Consider the following 24,601-nt stretch of genomic DNA (forward strand, 5'->3'; position numbering starts at 1 on the left):
CTGGTCATGATGGAGACGTGTGGAAAAACAAATCTGACGGCAAAATCTCCAACTATCTTCTCGGCAGCAGTGTGGGCAGCTTTGTTAAGACGGGATCAGCCCGGGCAAAGTGGTCCATTAAAACCAGGATGTACTTGTATCCTCCTTTACATCTCTCCAAGCGTAGGAAATCAACAGACACCAATCCAGTCACAGAATCTTCCTCCTGAGCTGCTTTTCTCACCACTTTTGTTTTTTCAGCTACTGAGGTGACTTCTCCATCTGCTTCACTAATGAGAGTGGAAATGGTGACCAGGCAGAACCATGGCTCATTTTCTTTGGACTTTACTTTTACTGCCTGCATCACACAGTGCATTACCTCAGAATTAACATCCTGTGTGCACTTGTTCATATATTGCTCCATATCTAAGTGCATACGTGAGAGACTATCTGCACCCCTATTGGCTTTCCCAGGGTGATACTTCATCACAAACTGGAAATCAGCTCGTTCTGCCACCAATCTCTGTGTGGTGGTATTTAACTTAGCAGTGGTGAGCACATAAGTAAGGGGATTATTGTTTGTATAGACAGTAAATGGTGGGGAATAATACGCTATCACCACGAGCTTGTCCTTGTTGTGAAAGTGTAGTGACACGGACCCACAACAGGGGGTGCAAATGAACGGTCAATAGATGAGCCAAAAAGTAACAATTTAATGTTGTGAAGGTGCACAACGAATACACAGACAATCTCAGAATATGATAACAGTCAATCCACAAAGGTGACGTGTGGGCAGGCTCGAGGATAGAAGACGTCTGTCCTGAGAAGAGCCGGAACCACACGATTTCCGCCGCCACCGAACCTGGTGAATACTGGAGCCGCCAAGTCCCGAATTCCCAGGTGATCACCGTCCCCGACTGTCGGATCTGGTACTGCTGGCGAAGAACAAAGACAGTCAAGTGTGGGTGTGTGTACACCCCGTAACAACAACGGTGGGAATGCCACCTCCACCTCTAACACACACTCGTGCAGCGTCTGTTTAACCACTTATCTGACGGATGTAGGACGAAACAGTCGCGACCCACGCCGATCCTCTGGTTGACAGCTGCAAAACAATAACTCTTAGAAACAATTACTACAGGCAGAGAAAGTTACCTCCATTGAAGTACGATATCTCGGCAACGAGGTGGAGATGACGTCTGGTCTTTATGGAGTGAGATGCTGTAGAGTAGATGGGTGACAGCTGTCAAGAGATAATGAGTGACAGCTGTCACCCCCGGCTGTGTCCGTGGTGGCAGCGCCCTCTCGTGCCTGAAGCCCGCACTTCAGGCAGGGCACCCACTGGTGGTGGGCCAGCAGTACCTCCTCTTCTGGCGGCCCACACAACAGGACCCCCCCCTCAACGGGGGCCTCCAGGCTTGTTCGGGTGACAGTGGTAGAAGTCGGCCAGGAGGGCCGGATCGAGGATGAAGCTCCTCTTCACCCAGGAGCGTTCTTCGGGTCCATACCCCTCCCAGTCCACAAAGTACTGGAACCCCTGGCCCATCCGACGGACGTCCAGGAGCCGGCACACCGTCCAAGCCGGCTCCCCGTCGATGATCCGAGCACAGAGGGGTGAGGTGTGGTGAGGTTTGATCCTTGAAACGTGAAAAACCGGGTGGATCCGCAGTGAAGCTGGGAGTTGGAGCTTCACTGCGGCAGGAATGAGGACTTTGAGGATCTTGTATGGTCCGATATATCTGTCCTTAAGTTTCGGGGAGTCCACCTGGAGGGGGATGTCCTTCGTGGATAGCCACACCTCCTGCCCGGGCTGGTAAGCAGGGGCCGGGGATCGCCGGCAGTCTGCATGGGTCTTCGCCCTCGTCCGGGCCTTCAACAAGGCAGAACGGGCGGAGCGCCACACCCGACGGCACTTCCGCAGGTGGGCCTGGACCGAGGGCACACCGACCTCTCCCTCCACCACGGGAAACAACGGGGGCTGATACCCCAAACACACCTCAAATGGGGAGAGGCTGGTGGCAGACGACACCTGGCTGTTATGCGCATACTCGATCCAGGCCAGATGTTTACTCCAGGCCGTCGGGTGTGCGGTCGTCACACAGCGCAGAGCTTGCTCCAATTCCTGATTGGCCCGTTCTGCCTGTCCATTGGTCTGCGGGTGATACCCGGACGAGAGGCTCACAGTAGCCCCCAGTTCCCGGCAGAAGCTCTTCCAGACGTGTGAGGAGAACTGGGGACCACGATCAGAGACGATGTCGGTGGGTATCTCATGCAGACGGACGACGTGGTGGACCAGGAGGTCTGCTGTCTCCTGGGCTGTTGGGAGCTTCGGGAGGGCCACGAAGTGGGCCGCCTTGGAGAATCGGTCCACTATCGTGAAGATGGTGGTGTTGCCCTGGGACGGCGGGAGGCCCGTGACGAAATCCAGGCCGATGTGGGACCAGGGGCGATGAGGCACAGGTAGCGGCTGGAGAAGTCCTTGGGACCTTTTATGGTCTGCCTTGCCCCTGGCACAGGTGGTGCAGGCCTGGATGTACTCCCGGACGTCGGTCTCAGGAACTGTTGCAGCTTCCTACGGCTTGTTGGTTGGGGCCAATCTCTCACCGCCGCAACCTTGGCCGGATCAGGGGCGACGGAGTTAGAGGAGATGATAAACCCCAGGAAGGACAAAGACGTGCAGTGAAACTCGCACTTCTCGCCCTTCACAAACAGTCGGTTCTCTAACAACCGCTGCAGGACCTGACGTACATGCTGGACATGGGTCTCAGGATCCGGAGAAAAGATGAGAATATCGTCCAGATATACGAAGACAAATCGGTGCAGGAAGTCCCGCAAGACGTCGTTAACCAAGGCTTGGAACGTCGCAGGGGCGATGGTGAGGCCGAACGGCATGACCAGGTACTCAAAGTGACCTAACGGGGTGTTAAATGCCGTCTTCCATTCGTCTCCCTTCCGGATCCGAACCAGGTGATACGCATTTCTAAGATCCAGCTTAGTAAAGATTTTGGCTCCATGCAGGGGGGTGAACACGGAATCCAACAATGGCAACGGGTATCGGTTGCGAACCGTAATCTCATTCAGCCCCCTGTAATCAATGCATGGACGGAGTCCGCCATCTTTCTTGCCCACAAAAAAGAAACCTGCCCCCATCGGGGAGGTGGAGTTCCGGATCAGCCCGGCAGCTAATGAGTCCCGGATGTAGGTCTCCATCGATTCGCGCTCAGGTCGTGAGAGGTTGTACAGCCTGCTGGACGGGAACTCAGCGCCTGGAACCAAATCAATGGCACAATCGTACGGACGGTGCGGGGGAAGGGTGAGTGCCAGATCCTTGCTGAAGACGTCAGCAAGATCGTGGTACTCAACCGGCACTGCCGTCAGATTGGGAGGGACTTTGACCTCCTCCTTAGCCTGTAAACTGGGAGGAACCGAGGATCCTAAACACACCCGATGGCAGGTTTCGCTCCACTGAACCACCACCCCAGACGGCCAATCAATCCGGGGATTGTGCTTCAACATCCATGGGAAGCCCAAAATCACGCGGGAGGTAGAAGGAGTTACAAAAAACTCAATCTCCTCCCGATGGTTTCCAGACACCACCAGAGTTACTGGTTGTGTCTTGTGTGTGATTAAAGGGAGGAGGGTGCCATCTAGTGCCCGCACCTGCAATGGCGAAGGAAGCGCCACCAGAGGGAGCCCTACCTCCCTTGCCCATCTGCTGTCTAGCAAATTCCCTTCTGACCCCGTGTCCACCAGTGCTGGGGCTTGAAGGGTTAAATCCCCTCAGGATTGTAACTGGGAGTCGTGTGGCAATCTGTGTGTGTCCCACGTGAATGTTTTGACCCCCCCTTAGCCCAGTCTCTGAGGGCGGTTGTTGTTGTGGCCGTTTGGGGCAGTTTTTCTGTATGTGCTCCTTTGAGCTGCAGAGAAAACACTCCCCGCGGACCAGCCTCCTCATTTTGGCCCTGTGCGTTTCCCTAACAACGTCAGCAGGGGGAGCTGTTGCTCCACGGAGCGCTGCGGCTGTGGAGCGTGGGGAGGGCGGCCCCTTTTCGAACCCGGAAGGGAGAGGGACGGCGCGTATCCGGCCACATCCTTCGCCTCGCTCCCGACGGCGTTCCTCCAACCGATTGTCTAACCGTATAACGAGATCGATACGCCCATCTAAATCCCGCGGCTCCTCCTTAGCTACCAGATGCTCCTTCAGGACCGATGACAGTCCGTTTATGAAGGCGGCGTGGAGCGCAACGTTATTCCAGCCGGACCTCGCAGCCGCGATGCGGAAGTCAACTGCATATTCGGCTGCGCACCGGCGCCCCTGTCGCATTGACAGCAGCATTGTTGAAGCGGTCTCTCCTCTGTTAGGGTGATCAAACACAGTTCTGAACTCCGCCACAAACCCAGTGTATGCTGATAACAACCGTGAGTTCTGTTCCCAGAGCGCCGTAGCCCAGGCGCGTGCCTTACCCCGAAGCAAATTAATAACATAAGCCACCTTGCTGGCATCAGACGCGTACATCACAGGTCGTTGTGCAAAGATGAGCGAACACTGCATCAAAAAGTCTGCGCACGTCTCCACACAACCCCCGTACGGCTCAGGGGGACTTATGTATGCTTCAGGGGATGGTGGGGAGGTTTGTTGAACGACCAGTGGAATGTTAATACCCGGCACCGGGTCGGCAGGAGGAGGAGCCGCAGCATCGCTCTGATCGCGCGCTTCCACCTGTGCGGTGAGAGCCTCCATCCTGCGATTAAGGATGACGTTTTGCTCGGACATCAAATCCAGCCGAGCGGTAAAGGCGGTGAGGATTTGCTGCAACTCACCGAGCACGCCTCCTGCAGACGCCTGTGCACTCTGCTCTTCCATTGGCTGTCCAACAGATGGATGACGCCCCTCGGGATCCATGACGCTGGCCGAGATATCCTGTTGTGAAAGTGTAGTGACACAGACCCACAACAGGGGGCGCAAATGAACGGTCAATAGATGAGCCCAAAAGTAACAATTTAATGTTGTGAAGGTGCACAACGAATACACAGACAATCTCAGAATATGATAACAGTCAATCCACAAAGGTGACGTGTGGGCAGGCTCGAGGATAGAAGACGTCTGTCCTGAGAAGAGCCGGAACCACACGATTTCCGCCGCCACCGAACCTGGTGAATACTGGAGCCGCCAAGTCCCGAATTCCCAGGTGATCACCGTCCCCGACTGTCGGATCTGGTACTGCTGGCGAAGAACAAAGACAGTCAAGTGTAACAACAATGGTGGGAATGCCACCTCCACCTCTAACACACACTCGTGCAGCGTCTGTTTAACCACTTATCTGATGGATGTAGGACGAAACAGTCGCGACCCACGCCGGTCCTCTGGTTGACAGCTGCAAAACAATAACTCTTAGAAACAATTACTACAGGCAGAGAAAGTTACCTCCACTGAAGTACGATATCTCGGCAACGAGGTGGAGATGACGTCTGGTCTTTATGGAGTGAGATTCTGTAGAGTAGATGGGTGACAGCTGTCAAGAGATAATGAGTGACAGCTGTCACCCCCGGCTGTGTCCGTGGCGGCAGCGCCCTCTCGTGCCTGAAGCCCGCACTTCAGGCAGGGCGCCCACTGGTGGTGGGCCAGCAGTACCTCCTCTTCTGGCGGCCCACACAACAGTCCTGTTGTCATTGATACAGCACCGCCCCAAGCCCCTCCTGTGAAGCATCACAGTGCACAATAAAAGGCTTTTTGAAATCTGGGTAACCGAGCACTGGGGGCTGGGAGAGAAAGTCAATAAGTTGGCCAAAAACTATATGATGCTTAAGGTGCCCCTTCATCATATGGGATAAAGGAAGTTGGCCAACACCCCTTTCTTTCTTTTTAACCTGTGTCTTCAAGGTCGGTTTTACTTGGTCTTTGCAGTCATTAGCAAGGAGATCATCATCAGCTATATGGGAGAAGTTTGGAATATAGCTGCAGTAACAGGAAATAAAACCCTGCAGCTTTCTCAGTTCTCCCACAGTGGTGGATTGCTGATGTTTTAAAACCTGCACAGGGACAATGTCAGCAGGGTCCATAGTACAGCTCTCTTTAGTAACTACTTTGCCAAGGAACCGTACCTGCTGCTTGAATAACTCTAACCTCCGGGAGTAAGCTTCACCGCATGGTCCTGATAACGGTGCAGGATGTTCCTCAGGTCACACAATTGATCTTCAAAAGTCTGTGAATGGACAAGGTTATCATGGAGGTAAGGCAGACAAATATCATCCCTGAACCCCCACAAACACTCCTCCATAGATCTGTGGAATACTGCTGGTGCCGAGGACAAGCCAAATGGAATTCTTACCTATTCATCCAAACCCCATGGTGTAACAAATGCCATGAGGGAGTGACTCGACTCTTCCAGGAAGCCCTGGTGATACGCCTTTCCTTGGTTGAGGACTGAAAACCAGGCACTTCCCTTCAGACTATTTAGCATATCCTGTATGTGGGGGATTGTGTGTCGATCGGGTCTTGACTTTTTATTCAACTCTCTAAAGTCACAGCCCAAATGCAGTCCTCCGTCCTTTTTCTGGACACAGACTATTGGACTAGAATATGATGACTTAGATTTAGTGATCCAGGCCCTGTTTAACAAATCTTCCAGGTATTCTTTTACTTCTTTATGAAGTGGACTGAGGACTGAGATGTAAGTCTTCTTCACAGGAATGGAGTCATGCAGTCTTATTTTCAATCCATCGTACTCATCACGGAAAAATGTTTGTCTTTCCTCCCTGAACAGTTGCCTAACTTGTTCCTGAGGTGATCAAGTGGAACTGGGGGATCCCAAATGCCCATCACATCCCTAACATCACCATTCACTTCTGTCCTTCCACCTCTTCCTTTGTTTATCACCCGGCCTGTGACTCCCCAGGCTCACAGTAGTGGGTCTGATGTCGGCAGGATAGATGGTCTGAACTCTCTGTGTCTGTCCTAAAATAGTCATTGCTGGCAGTTGAATATCATAAGTAGTTCTATTTCTGTTTGGTATTTTAAACACAGACCAACTTCTCTTCTGCAACTTCACCCCCCCCCCCCCCCACTCTGCACCTGCAGTCCCTCTGCTAGTTGGGGACACTGACTTGGGTCAACAGAACATCTTGTGTGTCTGTAAGTCTACCTGTACCTTTAGTTTGGCCGGCAGGAATAGTGATGAACCCACTGCCAACTTTTACTAGGTCTTCCCCCAGCCTGTCCTCCTCATCACTTCAATCAACTTCAATCAACTTTTTTCTTGTATAGCGCCAAATCACAACAAACAGTTGCCCCAAGGCGCTCCACATTGCAAGGCAAGGCCATACAATAATTATGAAACACAGTCTACGTCTAAAGCAACATAACCAAGGGATGGTCCAGGGTCACCCGATCCAGCCCTAACTATAAGCCTTAGCGAAAAGGAAAGTTTTAAGCCTAATCTTAAAAGTAGAGAGGGTATCTGTCTCCCTGATCTGAATTGGGAGCTGGTTCCACAGGAGAGGAGCCTGAAAGCTGAAGGCTCTGCCTCCCATTCTACTCTTACAAACCCTAGGAACTACAAGTAAGCCCGCAGTCTGAGAGCGAAGCGCTCTAATGGGGTAATATGGTACTACGAGGTCCCTAAGATAAGATGGGACCTGATTATTCAAAACCTTATAAGTAAGAAGAAGAATTTTAAATTCTATTCTAGCATTAACAGGAAGCCAATGAAGGGAGGCCAACACGGGTGAGATATGCTCTCTCCTGCTAGTCCCCGTCAGTACTCTAGCTGCAGCATTCTGAACCAACTGAAGGCTTTTTAGGGAACTTTTAGGACAACCTGATAATAATGAATTACAATAGTCCAGCCTAGAGGAAATAAATGCATGAATTAGTTTTTCAGCATCACTCTGAGACAAGACCTTTCTGATTTTAGAGATATTGCGTAAATGCAAAAAGGCAGTCCTACATATTTGTTTAATATGCGCTTTGAATGACATATCCTGATCAAAAATAACTCCAAGATTTCTCACAGTATTACTAGAGATCAGGGAAATGCCATCCAGAGTAACGATCTGGTTAGACACCATGCTTCTAAGATTTGTGGGGCCAAGTACAATAACTTCAGTTTTATCTGAGTTTAAAAGCAGGAAATTAGAGGTCATCCATGTCTTTATGTCTGTAAGACAATCCTGCAGTTTAGCTAATTGGTGCGTATCCTCTGGCTTCATGGATAGATAAAGCTGGGTATCATCTGCGTAACAATGAAAATTTAAGCAATACCGTCTAATAATACTGCCCAAGGGAAGCATGTATATCACTTGCAGGTACACCTCTGTTTTCTTACAATCGAATGAGAAGGCAGCACTAATAGCTGCACTGATGGCACAAGAGGGTTCAATACCCACGTTAAGGACACGCGCAGTCACATTAAACCCAAAACTGTCTTTTGGGCTTTAGGGGTTTTACCTTTTGTCGGGGGGGGGGGCGTTTCACTGAGTTTCCGCTCCAAGTTCTTGGACTTTAGGTCCTTTGATGTGCTTTCTAAACTCTTGGTGTCGTTCCCACTCCAGACTGGCTGCTGTGCTTGTTGTAGCTCATCTGTGGCAGCAGGATCCTCCAGGTGTCACTTAAATTGATACTTTCCATCCTGTTTCTACAGCCCTCAGAAACGTCCTCTGAATGAGGTCCGGGCCATGCTGCTCTTCAGTGTCTGGCTCTCTGGATGCCACCAAAAGTCTCTCTTTCAGCTCAATAGCCCAAAACCAGAAGTTCTGTGGTGATTTATTACTGTGAGGTTTATCAGACGATTATACAAGTTAGTGGAACTGTCCTCTTTATAATGTCCTCACAGAACTGGACGCAGCTGAGACAGGGTGAGATCTGACTTAATGTCCGTCATATCAGAGAAACTCAGTCCAAGACTCTAACAGCCTCACTGTGTTTGTTCTTTTGGCCAATATCATTCTGCTGAATCAGGTTAGAAGAGGACAACTTGTCTTTTTGACCTGTCTCCCCAATCTGACCTTTGATCTAAACTCTGGTTTCATGGTCACTTCTGGTAGAAGGGGCACTGGGGGGCAGCAGGTTGTCCCAGAGCAGGGTGACTTTGTGGCTGATTTGTCTCTCTCTTGGTAAGTCTTGACATTTCTTCTTCTAACTTTTTAGTAGAATCCAGAAACCTTTCATGCAGAGCCACATATTTTCTTTGCAAACTTGTGAGTTCCTCCCCGTGTTATGTGTCGACGCGGATTGAGGAGCGAACCTGCGTCAGACAGGACCCAGCGCTAAAAATAACCAGAAAGCGGTTCCAACAACAAAAACTATTTATTATACACCTGTGTTAAAAAGTGTAAAAACATAAAAAAACAACGTCCCTCTGGTGGAGTTATCGTGGCTCGCTCTCCAGCGCCCGCAAGGATTAAAGCCGGCGCTCCTGGACTTCCTACCACCGCCAAACACCCCCCAGGTGGACACGACAAACTGATTCTCTGTGAAGCAAAGAGACGGTGAGGTAAGTCAACAGATACAACTATATCTTCCAATAAACACACGCTGCCAGCAACACACTCAGGTCAGTGTCCTTTCTTTTTACTTTATGCAAATGAGCAGCTTCTCACAACAAGTGGAGGATCACTTATCCTTCACGCCACCGCAGTGAGAAGCAAACTACGCAATTCTCTTTACAATTCCAATATACTGTGTAACAAAACACCAAGTTACTATCAACAAGTACCTAAACACTTAATTACCTTTCGTGTGTGCTGACAGCATGTGTCCTCACCCCTCCCTGCTTCACGGGCTCGATGTGTCAAACCCAGGCGCGGTCCTCAGCGTCTCACAAACGAACGTCACAAGGTCGAGTTCCCGGCAGTTCTGCTTGAATCACACATGACTTAAATGCAGAACGCCATCCAATTATCTGCTTCAGCTGCAAGTCGTCCAGGTTGCACGTGAGCACCAAGCACAGGTGCTTTCCATGATGTTGATGAGGGTGAAGACTCTTCAGCCAGCACCTTCTTCACAGACAAATCAGCCCTCATGCCACCTGGAGAGCAAAGAAAAGAAAAGAACACCAAAACATCCAGCCACGCCCCCCCCAACACACAACACCCCGTCCTGACTTGTGGTTCCTGCTTGTCTGGTTTAGCTTCATTCACACACCTAATTAGCTTCAGCATAAACATGCAGGCTCCGTCCTCTTCTTCACTTCCAAAGATCTTTTCAGTGTCATTGTTGATCAGTTTTATCAGTGTACTTTTTGGAGCAGCCGGTCTGCTCTGTGTCGGTCTGATCCGTCAGATCTCAGAAGCTAAGCAGTGCAGGACCTGGTTAGTACTTGGATGGGAGACCTCTTTGGAACACCAGCGGCTGTGTGTGTTTCTCCAGGTAACACTGCAGTTGCATCAGGAAGGACATTCAGAGTAAATCTTGTGCCAAATACCATTGTGGATCTGTCTGTATCTGCTGTGTGGACCCAGAACAAAAACAGGAGCAGCTGAATGGACAACATCAGCGTGTACTTTTTGGACGGCTTGACAGTGTGTATCTCTGCAGACAAACACACTTCTTGTAGCTGCACCAAGGTCTCACCCAGCTTATCTTGCAGTAGCTCGAGCTCCATTGTGTTTGCTGGTCTTCTTGGCGCTCACCGTCTCCTGAAGCACAGCTGAACCGTCCTGTGATAACACATTTTGTCCCACATGTCTTTAAAGAAGAGGCGGCTTGTTGTCTTCAGCAGGTTTCTTTGGCTGACAGCAGGCATTAGCAGCAACATCTGCATTCTTCACATCCTCTCTTGTTCACATTCACATCACTTAGGGGAGGTGATGATTTAGTGTTGGGCTTGAGACCAGAGGATCCTCGGTTCAAATCCCAGCCTGACCGGAAAAATCACTAAGGACCCTTGGACAAGGTCCTTAATCCCCTAGTTGATCCCAGTGTGTCGTGGGCGCCTTGTATGGCAGCAGCCTGACATCGGGGTGAATGTGAGGCACTGATGTGAAAAGTGTGTTATAAATGCAGTCTGTTTACCTCCTTTTCTGCTCTTGATCATGAGCCTTCTGCATTTTGGAAAATTCCAGCTATCTCAGCCACATGGTGTCTGCAGCCAGTACAATCTGAGCGCTGATCCTAAGTCTGAATAAATGAGCAGGGTTGTGTCAGGAAGGGAATTACAAAAAAAAGGAAAAAGCCAACATATTTTCAAGTCACAAATTTAATTTCCATCCCATATGGGTCGAGGGCCGGGTTAACAGCGACCGCCAAGGGTGCTGTTGCTCAACAGGGTGTCTGTGCAAATAAAGTTAATGATGAGCAGTGAGGAAGAATAGGAGGGCGATGTGTCCAGAGACACAGGGAGAAGAGGAAAATTAGGATGAAAATGAGTCAGGACTTTAAATGTTGGCAGTTTGACGGGTAAAGGGAGAGAGCTGGCTGACATGGAGAGGAGAACGGCAGACATATTGTGTGTTTCAGACACCAAGTGAAAGGGCAGTAAGAGCAGGAGCATAGACATGCGTGTGTATATGCACTTAAAGAAATAGTGAACCTGTATAGGGCCAAAAATTTATCTGTTATATGCTTTACTGATGCTTCTAAAGCATTTGATAAGGTGAATCACAGGAAGCTATTCATGAAGTTGGCACAAAGAGGCGTGCCTGGTTATATTGTGCGGGTTCTGTTTTACTGGTATGTTCACCAGAGGATGCAGATGTAATGGGGTGGCAGTGTATCAGCCCCCTGTGGAGTTGGTAACGGTGTTATGCAGTGAGGAATCCTGTCACCAATTTTATTTAATTTATATGTGAACGATCTGTCAATGCAATTGAAAGCCTGTAACACAGGGTGTGTGATTGGTGGATTGCTGGTGAACCACCTTATGTATGCAGATGATCTGGTGATCATTAGCCCAAGTAGTGCTGGACTACAGCAACGTTTAAATATCTGCACTGAATTTGGTCTAATGCATGACATTAAGTACAGCACGAGTGCTGTTTTAATATGTAGAACCAAGCAGGACAAAAAGCTCAATTTTCCTGCTTTTAAACTGACTGGCAATGTTCTTAAAGTATGCAGCAAGATTTAATATCTTGGACATTTTATCAATGAGGAACTAAAAGATGATGATGACATATATAGAGAATGTTGTAAACTATATGTCCAGGCAAACACCATTGGACGCAAGTTCATCTTCTGTTCAACGCAGGTGAAAGTAGCCCTGTTTAAGGCACACTGTACACTGCTTTATTGTGCCCATTTATGGTCAAGCTATAAGAAATCTAGGATTCAGAGGCTGCAAGTTACGTACAATAATGCTATGTGTATCGCTTTGAAAATACCCAGAGGGGGCAGTGCCAGCCAGATGTTTGTCACTGCAGGAGTGAGAACATTTCATGCACTCTTAAGACATTTAATGTTTAAATTTATGAATAGACTGGAGGAATCTGGGAACAGTATTATCCTGGCCCTTATAAATCCCACCCTAGCTGCTCTCACTACACCTCTAGCCTGAGGGAGCACTGGCTGAAATGTTTGATTTTATTTATTTATTGTTTTTTGGACTGTATATTTTTGTATTGAAGTTGTTTTGTTATTTATGGACCTGAGTCTGAATTAAAGCACCTATCTATCACAGGAGGTGGGTTCAATTTGTTCTATCATGTTTTGTTTTCACAGCTGAGTTCAATCTGTCAGCGCTTGCCTCTACTGGTGGTTGGCTCTCACTGCGGTATTGTATCACTTCCTGTTCCGGAGCACAGCGGTGTTTTTCTGTATCTGTTAGCTGTTTAATCTGCGCAGTTAGATTGATCTAGTTATCTAGATTACGATTTGTTTCCCAGTGTAATCTTTACGTGCCTTAACTAAAGCACTCCTTCTGCTGAATCACCTCTAAATTATTTACACATTATTCACTTTGCGTGTTTTTAGGAATCCGCTAGCTTAGCGTAGCTACTAGCTCTTAGCCGATTTAGCATGGCGGCTTCTCCTGTCTCTCCCACACTTTTCTGCTCTGGGTGTGAAATGTTTAGTTATTCCTCGGCCTCCTTTAGCAGTAACGGTACTTGTAATAAGTGTAGCTTATTCGTAGCTTTGGAGGCCAGGCTGGGCGAATTGGAGACTCGGCTCCGCACCGTGGAAAATTCTACAGCTAGCAAGGCCCCTGTAGTCGGTGCGGACCAAGGTAGCTTAGCCGCCGTTAGTTCCCCCCTGGCAGATCCCGAGCAGCCGGGAAAGCAGGCTGACTGGGTGACTGTGAGGAGGAAGCGTAGCCCTAAACAGAAGCCCCGTGTACACCGCCAACCCGTTCACATCTCTAACCGTTTTTCCCCACTCGACGACACACCCGCCGAGGATCAAACTCTGGTTATTGGCGACTCTGTTTTGAGAAATGTGAAGTTAGCGACACCAGCAACCATTGTCAATTGTCTTCCGGGGGCCAGAGCAGGCGACATTGAAGGAAATTTGAAACTGCTGGCTAAGGCTAAGCGTAAATTTGGTAAGATTGTAATTCACGTCGGCAGTAATGACACCCGGTTACGCCAATCGGAGGTCACTAAAATTAACATTAAATCGGTGTGTAACTTTGCAAAAACAATGTCGGACTCTGTAGTTTTCTCTGGGCCCCTCCCCAATCGGACCGGGAGTGACATGTTTAGCCGCATGTTCTCCTTGAATTGCTGGCTATCTGAGTGGTGTCCAAAAAATGAGGTGGGCTTCATAGATAATTGGCAAAGCTTCTGGGGAAAACCTGGTCTTGTTAGGAGAGACGGCATCCATCCCACTTTGGATGGAGCAGCTCTCATTTCTAGAAATCTGGCCAATTTTCTTAAATCCTCCAAACCGTGACTATCCAGGGTTGGGACCAGGAAGCAGAGTTGTAGTCTTACACACCTCTCTGCAGCTTCTCTCCCCCTGCCATCCCCTCATTACCCCATCCCCGTAGAGACGGTGCCTGCTCCCAGACTACCAATAACCAGCAAAAATCTATTAAGCATAAAAATTCAAAAAGAAAAAATAATATAGCACCTTCAACTGCACCACAGACTAAAACAGTTAAATGTGGTCTATTAAACATTAGGTCTCTCTCTTCTAAGTCCCTGTTGGTAAATGATATAATAATTGATCAACATATTGATTTATTCTGCCTAACAGAAACCTGGTTACAGCAGGATGAATATGTTAGTTTAAATGAGTCAACACCCCCGAGTCACACTAACTGTCAGAATGCTCGTAGCACGGGCCGGGGTGGAGGATTAGCAGCAATCTTCCATTCCAGCTTATTAATTAATCCAAAACCCAGACAGAGCTTTAATTCATTTGAAAGCTTGTCTCTTAGTCTTGTCCATCCAAATTGGAAGTCCCAAAAACCAGTTTTATTTGTTATTATCTATCGTCCACCTGGTCGTTACTGTGAGTTTCTCTGTGAATTTTCAGACCTTTTGCCTGACTTAGTGCTTAGCTCAGATAAGATAATTATAGTGGGCGATTTTAACATCCACACAGATGCTGAGAATGACAGCCTCAACACTGCATTTAATCTATTATTAGACTCTATTGGCTTTGCTCAAAAAGTAAATGAGTCCACCCACCACTTTAATCATATCTTAGATCTTGTTCTGACTTATGGTATGGAAATAGAAGACTTAACAGTATTCCCTGAAAACTCCCTTCTGTCTGATCATTTCTTAATAACATTTACATTTACTCTGATGGACTATCCAGCAGTGGGGAATAAGTTTCATTACACTAGAAGTCTTCAGAAAGCGCTGTAACTAGGTTTAAGGATATGATTCCTTCTTTATGTTCTCTAATGCCATATACCAACACAGTGCAGAGTAGCTACCTAAACTCTGTAAGGGAGATAGAGTATCTCGTCAATAGTTTTACATCCTCATTGAAGACAACTTTGGATGCTGTAGCTCCTCTGAAAAAGAGAGCTTTAAATCAGAAGTGTCTGACTCCGTGGTATAACTCACAAACTCGTAGCTTAAAGCAGATAACCCGTAAGTTGGAGAGGAAATGGCGTCTCACTAATTTAGAAGATCTTCACTTAGCCTGGAAAAGAGTCTGTTGCTCTATAAAAAAGCCCTCCGTAAAGCTAGGACATCTTTCTACTCATCACTAATTGAAGAAAATAAGAACAACCCCAGGTTTCTTTTCAGCACTGTAGCCAGGCTGACAAAGAGTCAGAGCTCTATTGAGCTGAGTATTCCATTAACTTTAACTAGTAATGACTTCATGACTTTCTTTGCTAACAAAATTTTAACTATTAGAGATAAAATTACTCATAACCATCCCAAAGACGTATCGTTATCTTTGGCTGCTTTCAGTGATGCCGGTATTTGGTTAGACTCTTTCTCTCCGGTTGTTCTGTCTGTTCTTCATCCAAACCATCAACATGTTTATTAGACCCCATTCCTACCAGGCTGCTCAAGGAAGCCCTACCATTATTTAATGCTTCGATCTTAAATATGATCAATCTATCTTTGTTAGTTGGCTATGTACCACAGGCTTTTAAGGTGGCAGTAATTAAACCATTACTTAAAAAGCCATCACTTGACCCAGCTATCTTAGCTAATTATAGGCCAATCTCCAACCTTCCTTTTCTCTCAAAATTCTTGAAAGGGTAGTTGTAAAACAGCTAACTGATCATCTGCAGAGGAATGGTCTATTTGAAGAGTTTCAGTCAGGTTTTAGAATTCATCATAGTACAGAAACAGCATTAGTGAAGGTTACAAATGATCTTCTTATGGCCTCGGACAGTGGACTCATCTCTGTGCTTGTTCTGTTAGACCTCAGTGCTGCTTTTGATACTGTTGACCATAAAATTTTATTACAGAGATTAGAGCATGCCATAGGTATTAAAGGCACTGCGCTGCGGTGGTTTGAATCATATTTGTCTAATAGATTACAATTTGTTCATGTAAATGGGGAATCTTCTTCACAGACTAAGGTTAATTATGGAGTTCCACAAGGTTCTGTGCTAGGACCAATTTTATTCACTTTATACATGCTTCCCTTAGGCAGTATTATTAGACGGTATTGCTTAAATTTTCATTGTTACGCAGATGATACCCAGCTTTATCTATCCATGAAGCCAGAGGACACACACCAATTAGCTAAACTGCAGGATTGTCTTACAGACATAAAGACATGGATGACCTCTAATTTCCTGCTTTTAAACTCAGATAAAACTGAAGTTATTGTACTTGGCCCCACAAATCTTAGAAACATGGTGTCTAACCAGATCCTTACTCTGGATGGCATTACCCTGACCTCTAGTAATACTGTGAGAAATCTTGGAGTCATTTTTGATCAGGATATGTCATTCAAAGCGCATATTAAACAAATATGTAGGACTGCCTTTTTGCATTTACGCAATATCTCTAAAATCAGAAAGGTCTTGTCTCAGAGTGATGCTGAAAAACTAATTCATGCATTTATTTCCTCTAGGCTGGACTATTGTAATTCATTATTATCAGGTTGTCCTAAAAGTTCCCTAAAAAGCCTTCAGTTAATTCAGAATGCTGCAGCTAGAGTACTGACGGGGACTAGAAGGAGAGAGCATATCTCACCCATATTGGCCTCTCTTCATTGGCTTCCTGTTAATTCTAGAATAGAATTTAAAATTCTTCTTCTTACTTATAAGGTTTTGAATAATCAGGTCCCATCTTATCTTAGGGACCTCGTAGTACCATATCACCCCAATAGAGCGCTTCGCTCTCAGACTGCAGGCTTACTTGTAGTTCCTAGGGTTTGTAAGAGTAGAATGGGAGGCAGAGCCTTCAGCTTTCAGGCTCCTCTCCTGTGGAACCAGCTCCCAATTCAGATCAGGGAGACAGACACCCTCTCTACTTTTAAGATTAGGCTTAAAACTTTCCTTTTTGCTAAAGCTTATAGTTAGGGCTGGATCAGGTGACCCTGAACCATCCCTTAGTTATGCTGCTATAGACGTAGACTGCTGGGGGGTTCCCATGATGCACTGTTTCTTTCTCTTTTTGCTCTGTATGCACCACTCTGCATTTAATCATTAGTGATTGATCTCTGCTCCCCTCCACAGCATGTCTTTTTCTTGGTTCTCTCCCTCAGCCCCAACCAGTCCCAGCAGAAGACTGCCCCTCCTTGAGCCTGGTTCTGCTGGAGGTTTCTTCCTGTTAAAAGGGAGTTTTTCCTTCCCACTGTAGCCAAGTGCTTGCTCACAGGGGGTCGTTTTGACCGTTGGGGTTTTACGTAATTATTGTATGGCCTTGCCTTACAATATAAAGCGCCTTGGGGCAACTGTTGGTTGTGATTTGGCGCTATATAAAAAATTGATTGATTGATTGATTGATTGATGTTTTGGATGGGAGGAGAAATGGTGTTGGGGTCATTTTAAAGGAGGAGTATGTGAAAAGTGTGTTGGATGTGAAGCGAGTGTCTGACAGTGTGATGAGTGTGAAGTTGGAACCAGAAGGTGTGATGATGAATATCATCAGTGTATATGCCCCACAGGTAGGTTGTTAGATGGTGAAAGATTTCTGGAGTGAATTCGATGAGGTGGTGGAGAGCGACCCTAAGCATGAAAGAGTGCTGACAGGAGCAGACTTAAATGTCATGTTAGTGAAGGCAACAGAGGTGACAAGGAAGTAAAGGGTAGATATGGTATCACGGACAGGAATGTGGAAGAGCAGATGAAAGTAGTTTTTGCAAAAAAAAGGAAATGGACAGAATAGACAGACTGAAGGCATCAAACTTACCAGGAACCAGCGTGAGTACGACCCAACTTAAACCATAAATAAGTACTTAACATAAGAACAGTGAAAGAGAAACCAAAGCAGAACACAAAAGTCAGAAGAGAAGCAAGAAACTAAAGAAGAACTCATGAATGCAAAAAGTAAAGCAGCAGCGACCCCCCCCCCCCCCCAAAAAAAAAAAAAAAAAAAAAAAAACTATTACATTTAACAAATATGACACAGGACAGGGACCAGGGGGAGGACACAACACAGTAACACACACTTGTTGTTGAGCTATGAAATATGTTTAATTTTGAGCTTCTCCAAATGATGCTTCTGTTTAGATTTTGCAAATGTTCACTAAACCAACGTGTTTCCGTATTAGAGTGAAGAGATTTTAGAGTGTATAGTCTCAATCAAATCCAGTGTACTCATGAACAATGAATTTAAGTTATCCACGGGGCTATCTACTGATTGACCCTGTTTGGAAAGAGATGCTACAATATCAGGTCATCTGGTGTGAAGTTCACGTAAGGTCAAGGAGCTCATGTGAGTCTGAGATGACACACAGAATCCAGTTCTATTGGACAGGATAATGACACTTCAAACGTAATATGTGAGTGATCTGAACCTGCCAACATAAGAGAGGCTGTGTCAGGATCTAAGATGGTAATACTGCAAATGAAGACCACATCCAGAGTGTCACAGTGGATTGATCCCTGAATGCACTGAAGAAATCACAACTTTTCCAGATCCATAAACTGTCATGATGCGAGATGGTGAGACTCTAAACTGGAGGTGGACACAAATGCAGACTCGCAGGCTGAGGAACTGATGTCATCAAAAAGGCTTTATCGAAAAAATCAGGCAAGGGTTTGGTAGTCAGCAGTGTGGAGGTAACAGACAATCGTGAGGCAGAAAGCAGGAGCGTGATTCAAAAATTAAGCAGACTTTGGGTTCACAGTGTGGCTGAGATTGGGAAAAACAAACAAGGTCAAAATACAGTGAGGCAAACAAGACTGAGACAAAAGGTGAGGATGGAAATGGAATTTAACAAACTGACAGAGAACAGAGGGACAGTGAGGGCTTAAATACAAGGCAGGGTAATCAGGGTGTGAATGTAAAACAGGTGCAGGGAAAGTTCTGGAAGGGGGAATGACAGCAAGACAAAGATGAGTGAAGGCATGTGCAAGAAAGTGCAGTGAGGAAAAAGCAAAGCAGGAGAAATTAGTGACAGAAAAACCAATGGCGGATAACAAAAAAAGCCAAAAGAAAGATAAGATCCAAAAACCAACAATAATTAACCCAAACAGAACAAAGTGGGAAATAAAATGGCAAACCTAAAAAGAGGACAAGAAAATAAAACACTATTACTAAACTTGAACGAAAGGAAGGATAACAGATTATGCAACGAATGACTACACAAAAAAAAAAAAAAATACAGAGAGTAAAACCAGTGACAAAAGCATTACACAAAGAAAAGAGAGAAACAGAACCAAAATAAGACATAAATGACCAAAGTGTAATCATATGAAAAATAAAATAGCAGAATACTCAGTAAGAACCTGGACAAAATTGGAGACAAACCCAGATACAAACTCCGGGCCGAGGCAGAACCTGACATAAACATTTTACTGATGGGATTGGAAGGATTTTTCATGTGGACACTGAAATTAACAGTAATCAGGATCTTACCGCACCAGATCAGACATAAACTCATCAAATTCATCTGTGAATCTGGAAGACTGGCCCTGAAGCCTGGAATCAGTGACAAAATGACATGACTGAAATTCATCTATTTTCAATTTCAGTTTATTTTCATTTATATAGTGCCAGAGGCAACAGAGTTGCCTCAAAGCGCTTCACACAGGTAAGGTCTAACCTTACCAACCCCCAGAGCAACAGTGGTAAGGAAAAACATAAATTACAGAACAATTCACAGAACAATTCACAGACGAATATACAAGAAATGCTATTGGCGCACAGGACAAGAGGGTCGCCAATACAAATACAACTCCCATCTCTGGATGGAGCTATACCTTAAACAGAGAGAAAAAACAGAATCAGGCATCAGAATGACAAAAAATACTGTATAATTTATCAGCATTAAACAACAAGAAAACAGAGAAATACTAAGGTGATCGCCGGCCATCTCATCATGACTGCTTGTGGGAGCCTAAGAGGGGAAGAGAACCAGATGTACAAATGAGCTAAATTTAGGACCTGAGCCATTAAGCCATTAAGTTGAAGACAGATTTGTAAATTAAAGCCACACCTCCACCTTACTTAGCATCACTGGCAACATGACTAAATATGGACGCAGGTGGGCAAGATTCATTTAAAGGCAGGAAGACATTAGGGTTCAACCAGGTTAAACGTAATTCTATCATATCAAAACCATGTGCCAAAATTAGGTCATCGCTCGACAATGAATTCAAGGACACAACCACCACCTTAGGAAATCAGTAAAGCGGGACTCTCTTTGGTGGTGGGATAGTTGTCTTATATTGATGAAACATGGAGACTAGAGGTTGAGATGTTCTCAACCAAATATGCAAGTCAAACTGATAGATGTCACCTAATTTTAATTTCTTATTCTTTCTTTTTTCTTTGCTTTTTGTGGTGAGTTCTCTTTCAGTCTTCAAGAGCTGAAAAACTGCACAGTTGGGTTCAGGTCTGGAAATTGATTTGGCCAGTTAAGAACCTTCTACGTTTTTCTCAAAGCGCTTCACACAGGTAAGGTTAGACCTTACCTGTGTGAAGCACTTTGAGGCAACTCTGTTGGAGTGCGGAGTCGAGCCGCTGCTCCTCCACGTCGAAAGGAGTAAGTTAAGGTGGCTTGGGCATCTTTTCTGGATGCCCCCTGGACGCCTCGCTGGAGAGGTGTTCTGGGCACGTCCCATTGGGAGGAGGCCCCGGGGAAGACCCAGGACACGCTGGAGGGACTACATCTCGCGGCTGGTTTGGGAACGCCTCGAGGTTCCCCCGGAGGAGCTGGGGGAGGTGTGTGTGGATCGGGAGGTCTGGACAGCTTTGCTTGAGCTGCTGACCCCGCGACCCGACTCCGGATAAAGCGCAAGAAAATGGATGGATGGATGGATTGATAGACTTCCCATCGTCACGTCTTCCGAAGAGGAAGCAGAGACTGGGGACTCAGAGGCAGACTCATCCATTACTCAGGCCGAAGTCACCGAGGTGGTTAGAAAGCTCCTCGGTGGCAAGGATCCTGGGGGGGATGAAATCCGTCCTGAGTACCTTAAGTCTCTGGATGTTGTGGGACTGTCTTGGCTGACACGCCTCTGCAACACTGCGTGGCGATCGGGGACAGTGCCTCTGGATTGGCAGACCGGGGTGGTGGTCCCTCTGTTTAAGAAGGGGGGCCGGAGGGTGTGTTCCAACTATAGAGGGATCACACTCGTCAGCCTCCCTGGTAAGGTCTATTCCAGAGTACTGGAGAGGAGAATTCGACCGATGGTCGAACCTCGGATTCAGGAGGAGCAGTGTGGTTTTCGTCCTGGTCACGGCACACTGGACCAGCTCTACACGCTCCATCGGGTGCTCGAGGGTTCATGGGCGTTCGCCCAACCAGTCCACATGTGTTTTGTGGATCTGGAGAAGGCGTTCGACTGTGTCCCTCGGGGCACCCTGTGGGGAGTACTCCGGGAGTACGGGGTCTGGGGTCCTTTGCTAAGGGCTATCTGGTCCCTGTACGACCGCAGCAGGAGCTTGGTTCGCATTGCCGGTAGTAAGTCAAACCTGTTTCCAGTGCACGTTGGCCTCTGCCAGGGCTGCCCTTTGTCACCAGTTCTGTTCATTATTTTCATGGACAGAATTTCTAGGCGCAGCCAGGGTCTAGAGGGGGTCTGGTTTGGGAACCACAGAATCTCGTCTCTGCTGTTTGCAGATGATGTGGTTCTGTTGGCTTCGTCAAATCAGGACCTTCAGCGTGCACTGGGGCGGTTTGCAGCCGAGTGTGAAGCGTCTGGGATGAAAATCAGCACCTCCAAATCCGAGGCCATGGTTCTCGACCGGAAAAAGGTGCTTTGCCCTCTTCAGCTCGGTGGAGTGTCCTTGCCTCAAGTGGAGGAGTTTAAGTATCTCAGGGTCTTGTTCACAAGTGAGGGACGGATGGAGCGTGAGATTGATAGACGGATCGGTGCAGCATCTGCAGTGATGCGGTCGCTGTATCGGACCGTCGTGGTGAAGAGAGAGCTCAGTAGGGGGGCAAAGCTCTCGATTTAACGATCGATCTACGTTCCGATCCTCACCTATGGTCATGAGATTTGGCTCATGACCAAAAGAACGAGATTGCGAGTACAAGCGGCCGAGATGAGTTTCCTCCGCAGGGTGGCTGGGCGCTCCCTTAGAGATAGGGTGAGGAGCTTGGTCACTCAGGAGGAGCTCTGAGTTGAGCCGCTGCTCCTCCACGTCGAAAGGAGTCAGTTGAGGTGGCTTGGACATCTTTTCCGGATGCCCCCTGGACGCCTCGCTGGAGAGGTGTTCCGGGCATGTCCCATTGGGAGGAGGCCCCGGGGAAGACCCAGGGCACGCTAAAGGGACTACATCTCTCGGCTGGCTTGGGAAAACCTTGGGGTTCCCCCGGAGGAGCTGGGGAGGTGTGTGTGGATCAGGAGGTCTGGGCGGCTTTGCTTGAGCTGCTGCCCCCGCGACCCAACTCCGGATAAATAAGAAGAAAATGGATGGATGGATGAATGGATGGATAAATGAAAATAAATTGAAATTGAGTTGAAATTCTCCTGGTTTTATTTTCAATACCTTGATATCAAAAATAATTTTTGAAACTGAAGTACAGGCAGTGTGAGAAAATTGGGTGCTTTTCTCATATTTTAAGGAGAGAAATGAACTTTCATGCGAGTAATTTTCTGGAAAAATATCAGTACTTTTACTGACTTATGTTTCAAGTACTTAAATGACACTGATCAAGACTGAAGTGGAACAACATTAGACATTGGTTGTGTCATCTTTTGCACATTGGCTCCCTCTAGTGGTGGTTGTGTAGTCTTGTTGCACACTGACTCCCTCTAGTGGTGGTTGTGTAGTGTTGTTGCACACTGGCTCCCTCTAGTGGTGGTTGTGTAGTCTTGTTGCACACTGACTCCCTCTAGTGGTGGTTGTGTAGTGTTGTTGCACACTGGCTCCCTCTAGTGGTAGGTGTGTAGTGTTTTTTGCACACTCGCGCTCTCTAATGGTGGTTGTGTTGTGTTTTTGCACACTGGCTCCCTCTAGTGGTGGTTGTGTAGTATTTTTGCACACTGGCTCCCTCTAGTGGTGGTTGTGTAGTGTTTTTGCACACTGACTCCCTCTAGTGGTGGTTGTGTAGTGTTTTTGCACACTGACTCCCTCTAGTGGTGGTTGTGTAGTGTTTTTGCACACTGACTCCCTCTAGTGGTGGTTGTGTAGTGTTTTTGCACACTGACTCCCTCTAGTGGTGGTTGTGTAGTGTTTTTGCACACTGACTCCCTCTAGTGGTGGTTGTGTAGTGTTTTTGCACACTGACTCCCTCTAGTGGTGGTTGTGTAGTGTTTTTGCACACTGGCTCCCTCTAGTGGTGGTTGTGTAGTATTTTTGCACACTGACTCCCTCTAGTGGTGGTTGTGTAGTGTTTTTGCACACTGTCTCCCTCTAGTGGTGGTTGTGTAGTATTTTTGCACACTGGCTCCCTCTAGTGGTGGTTGTGTAGTATTTTTGCACACTGACTCCCTCTAGTGGTGGTTGTGTAGTGTTTTTGCACACTGTCTCCCTCTAGTGGTGGTTGTGTAGTGTTTTTGCACACTGTCTCCCTCTAGTGGTGGTTGTGTAGTGTTTTTGCACACTGGCTCCCTCTAGTGGTGGTTGTGTAGTGTTTTTGTCCTCTCTTTTGCTGCTTGCTGTCACTGTGGGCTGCAGAGCACAGTAGTACACAGCAGAGTCTCGCAGCTGCAGCTTCTGGATCTTCAGATCAACTGATGTCTTGTTGACTTCAGCATCAAATCTCTCTTTGTTGAACTCTGCAGCATTTCTTCTTGTTCCAAATTTATCACGTCGCAGCATAAACTCTGGAGAACCATTTAGTTCTTGTTGGTACCAGAACAAACCAGGATTTGTGTCACTGGTTTCAAAGGAACATTGAAGTGTGACGTGGTGTCCTTCAGCAGCAATGACATCTGCTGTGCGCTGGATCACTCTGTCTTCTCCTTTACACTCTGGGGAAGAACAGAACATGCAGAGGAAGAGATGAATCAATAAAGATGATTGATTAAAGGAGAACAATCAGTAGGTTTAAAGAGTTACCGAGCCAGAGAGTCAAAATCAGGATGTTTGTCAGCCAGTGTTTCATGTCTGCAGTGAGAGGGGAGGAGAGAGAGGAAGAACACTGAGACTCTGAACCATCTGGACCTTCATCTACATCATCTGTTGGTAAACCGTCAACATGACATCATCCATTGATGGCAAACAGTCTGTGGCTCCCTCTAGTGGTCATTGTTAAGCACTTTATTTAGTTTGAGTCGGGAAGGAAAATGTGTGATTGGTGGAACCCTGGTAGGAGAACTGCAGCTGTGAACACAAAGTTTGTGAGGAAAAACAGTGTGACTGCCATCAGTACAGAAAGATAGAACAGGATGTCATCAGCAAAAGGGAGAATGTTGTGTTGCCAAATGATGTGACAGAAAGCCAACATTTAAATTGTTCTGAACGTAAACATCATAAAAAGTAGACGTCGCACTGGTTGCTGAGGTGCAAGAAATGCGGCCACCATCTTGGAGTGGTCTTCGCAGTGATTCCATCACAAGACACAGTGAAGGTTTGATTTTCTAATTTTGTTTATTTTTATTCTTTCTATAATAAAAATAAGGAAAAGTCTTGGACTGAACATCGATGTAGGTTGATGTAAATATATCATGATTGTATGTGATACACAAAGTTCAAAATT

At 46.8% G+C, this 24,601-nt stretch overlaps 1 gene segment (V, D, J or C); it reads right to left on the reverse strand.

The window, feature by feature from the left end:
* Positions 1-19,826: 19,826 nt before the first annotated feature.
* On the reverse strand, positions 19,827-24,007 carry LOC117521333. The segment is given in 3 exon segments: positions 19,827-19,846; positions 23,514-23,873; positions 23,962-24,007. Coding segments are annotated over 3 exon segments (426 nt in total).
* Between the last annotated feature and the right edge of the window lie 594 nt (positions 24,008-24,601).

Source organism: Thalassophryne amazonica, chromosome 12 (assembly GCF_902500255.1).
Source record: "Thalassophryne amazonica chromosome 12, fThaAma1.1, whole genome shotgun sequence".
Taxonomy (NCBI): domain Eukaryota; kingdom Metazoa; phylum Chordata; class Actinopteri; order Batrachoidiformes; family Batrachoididae; genus Thalassophryne; species Thalassophryne amazonica.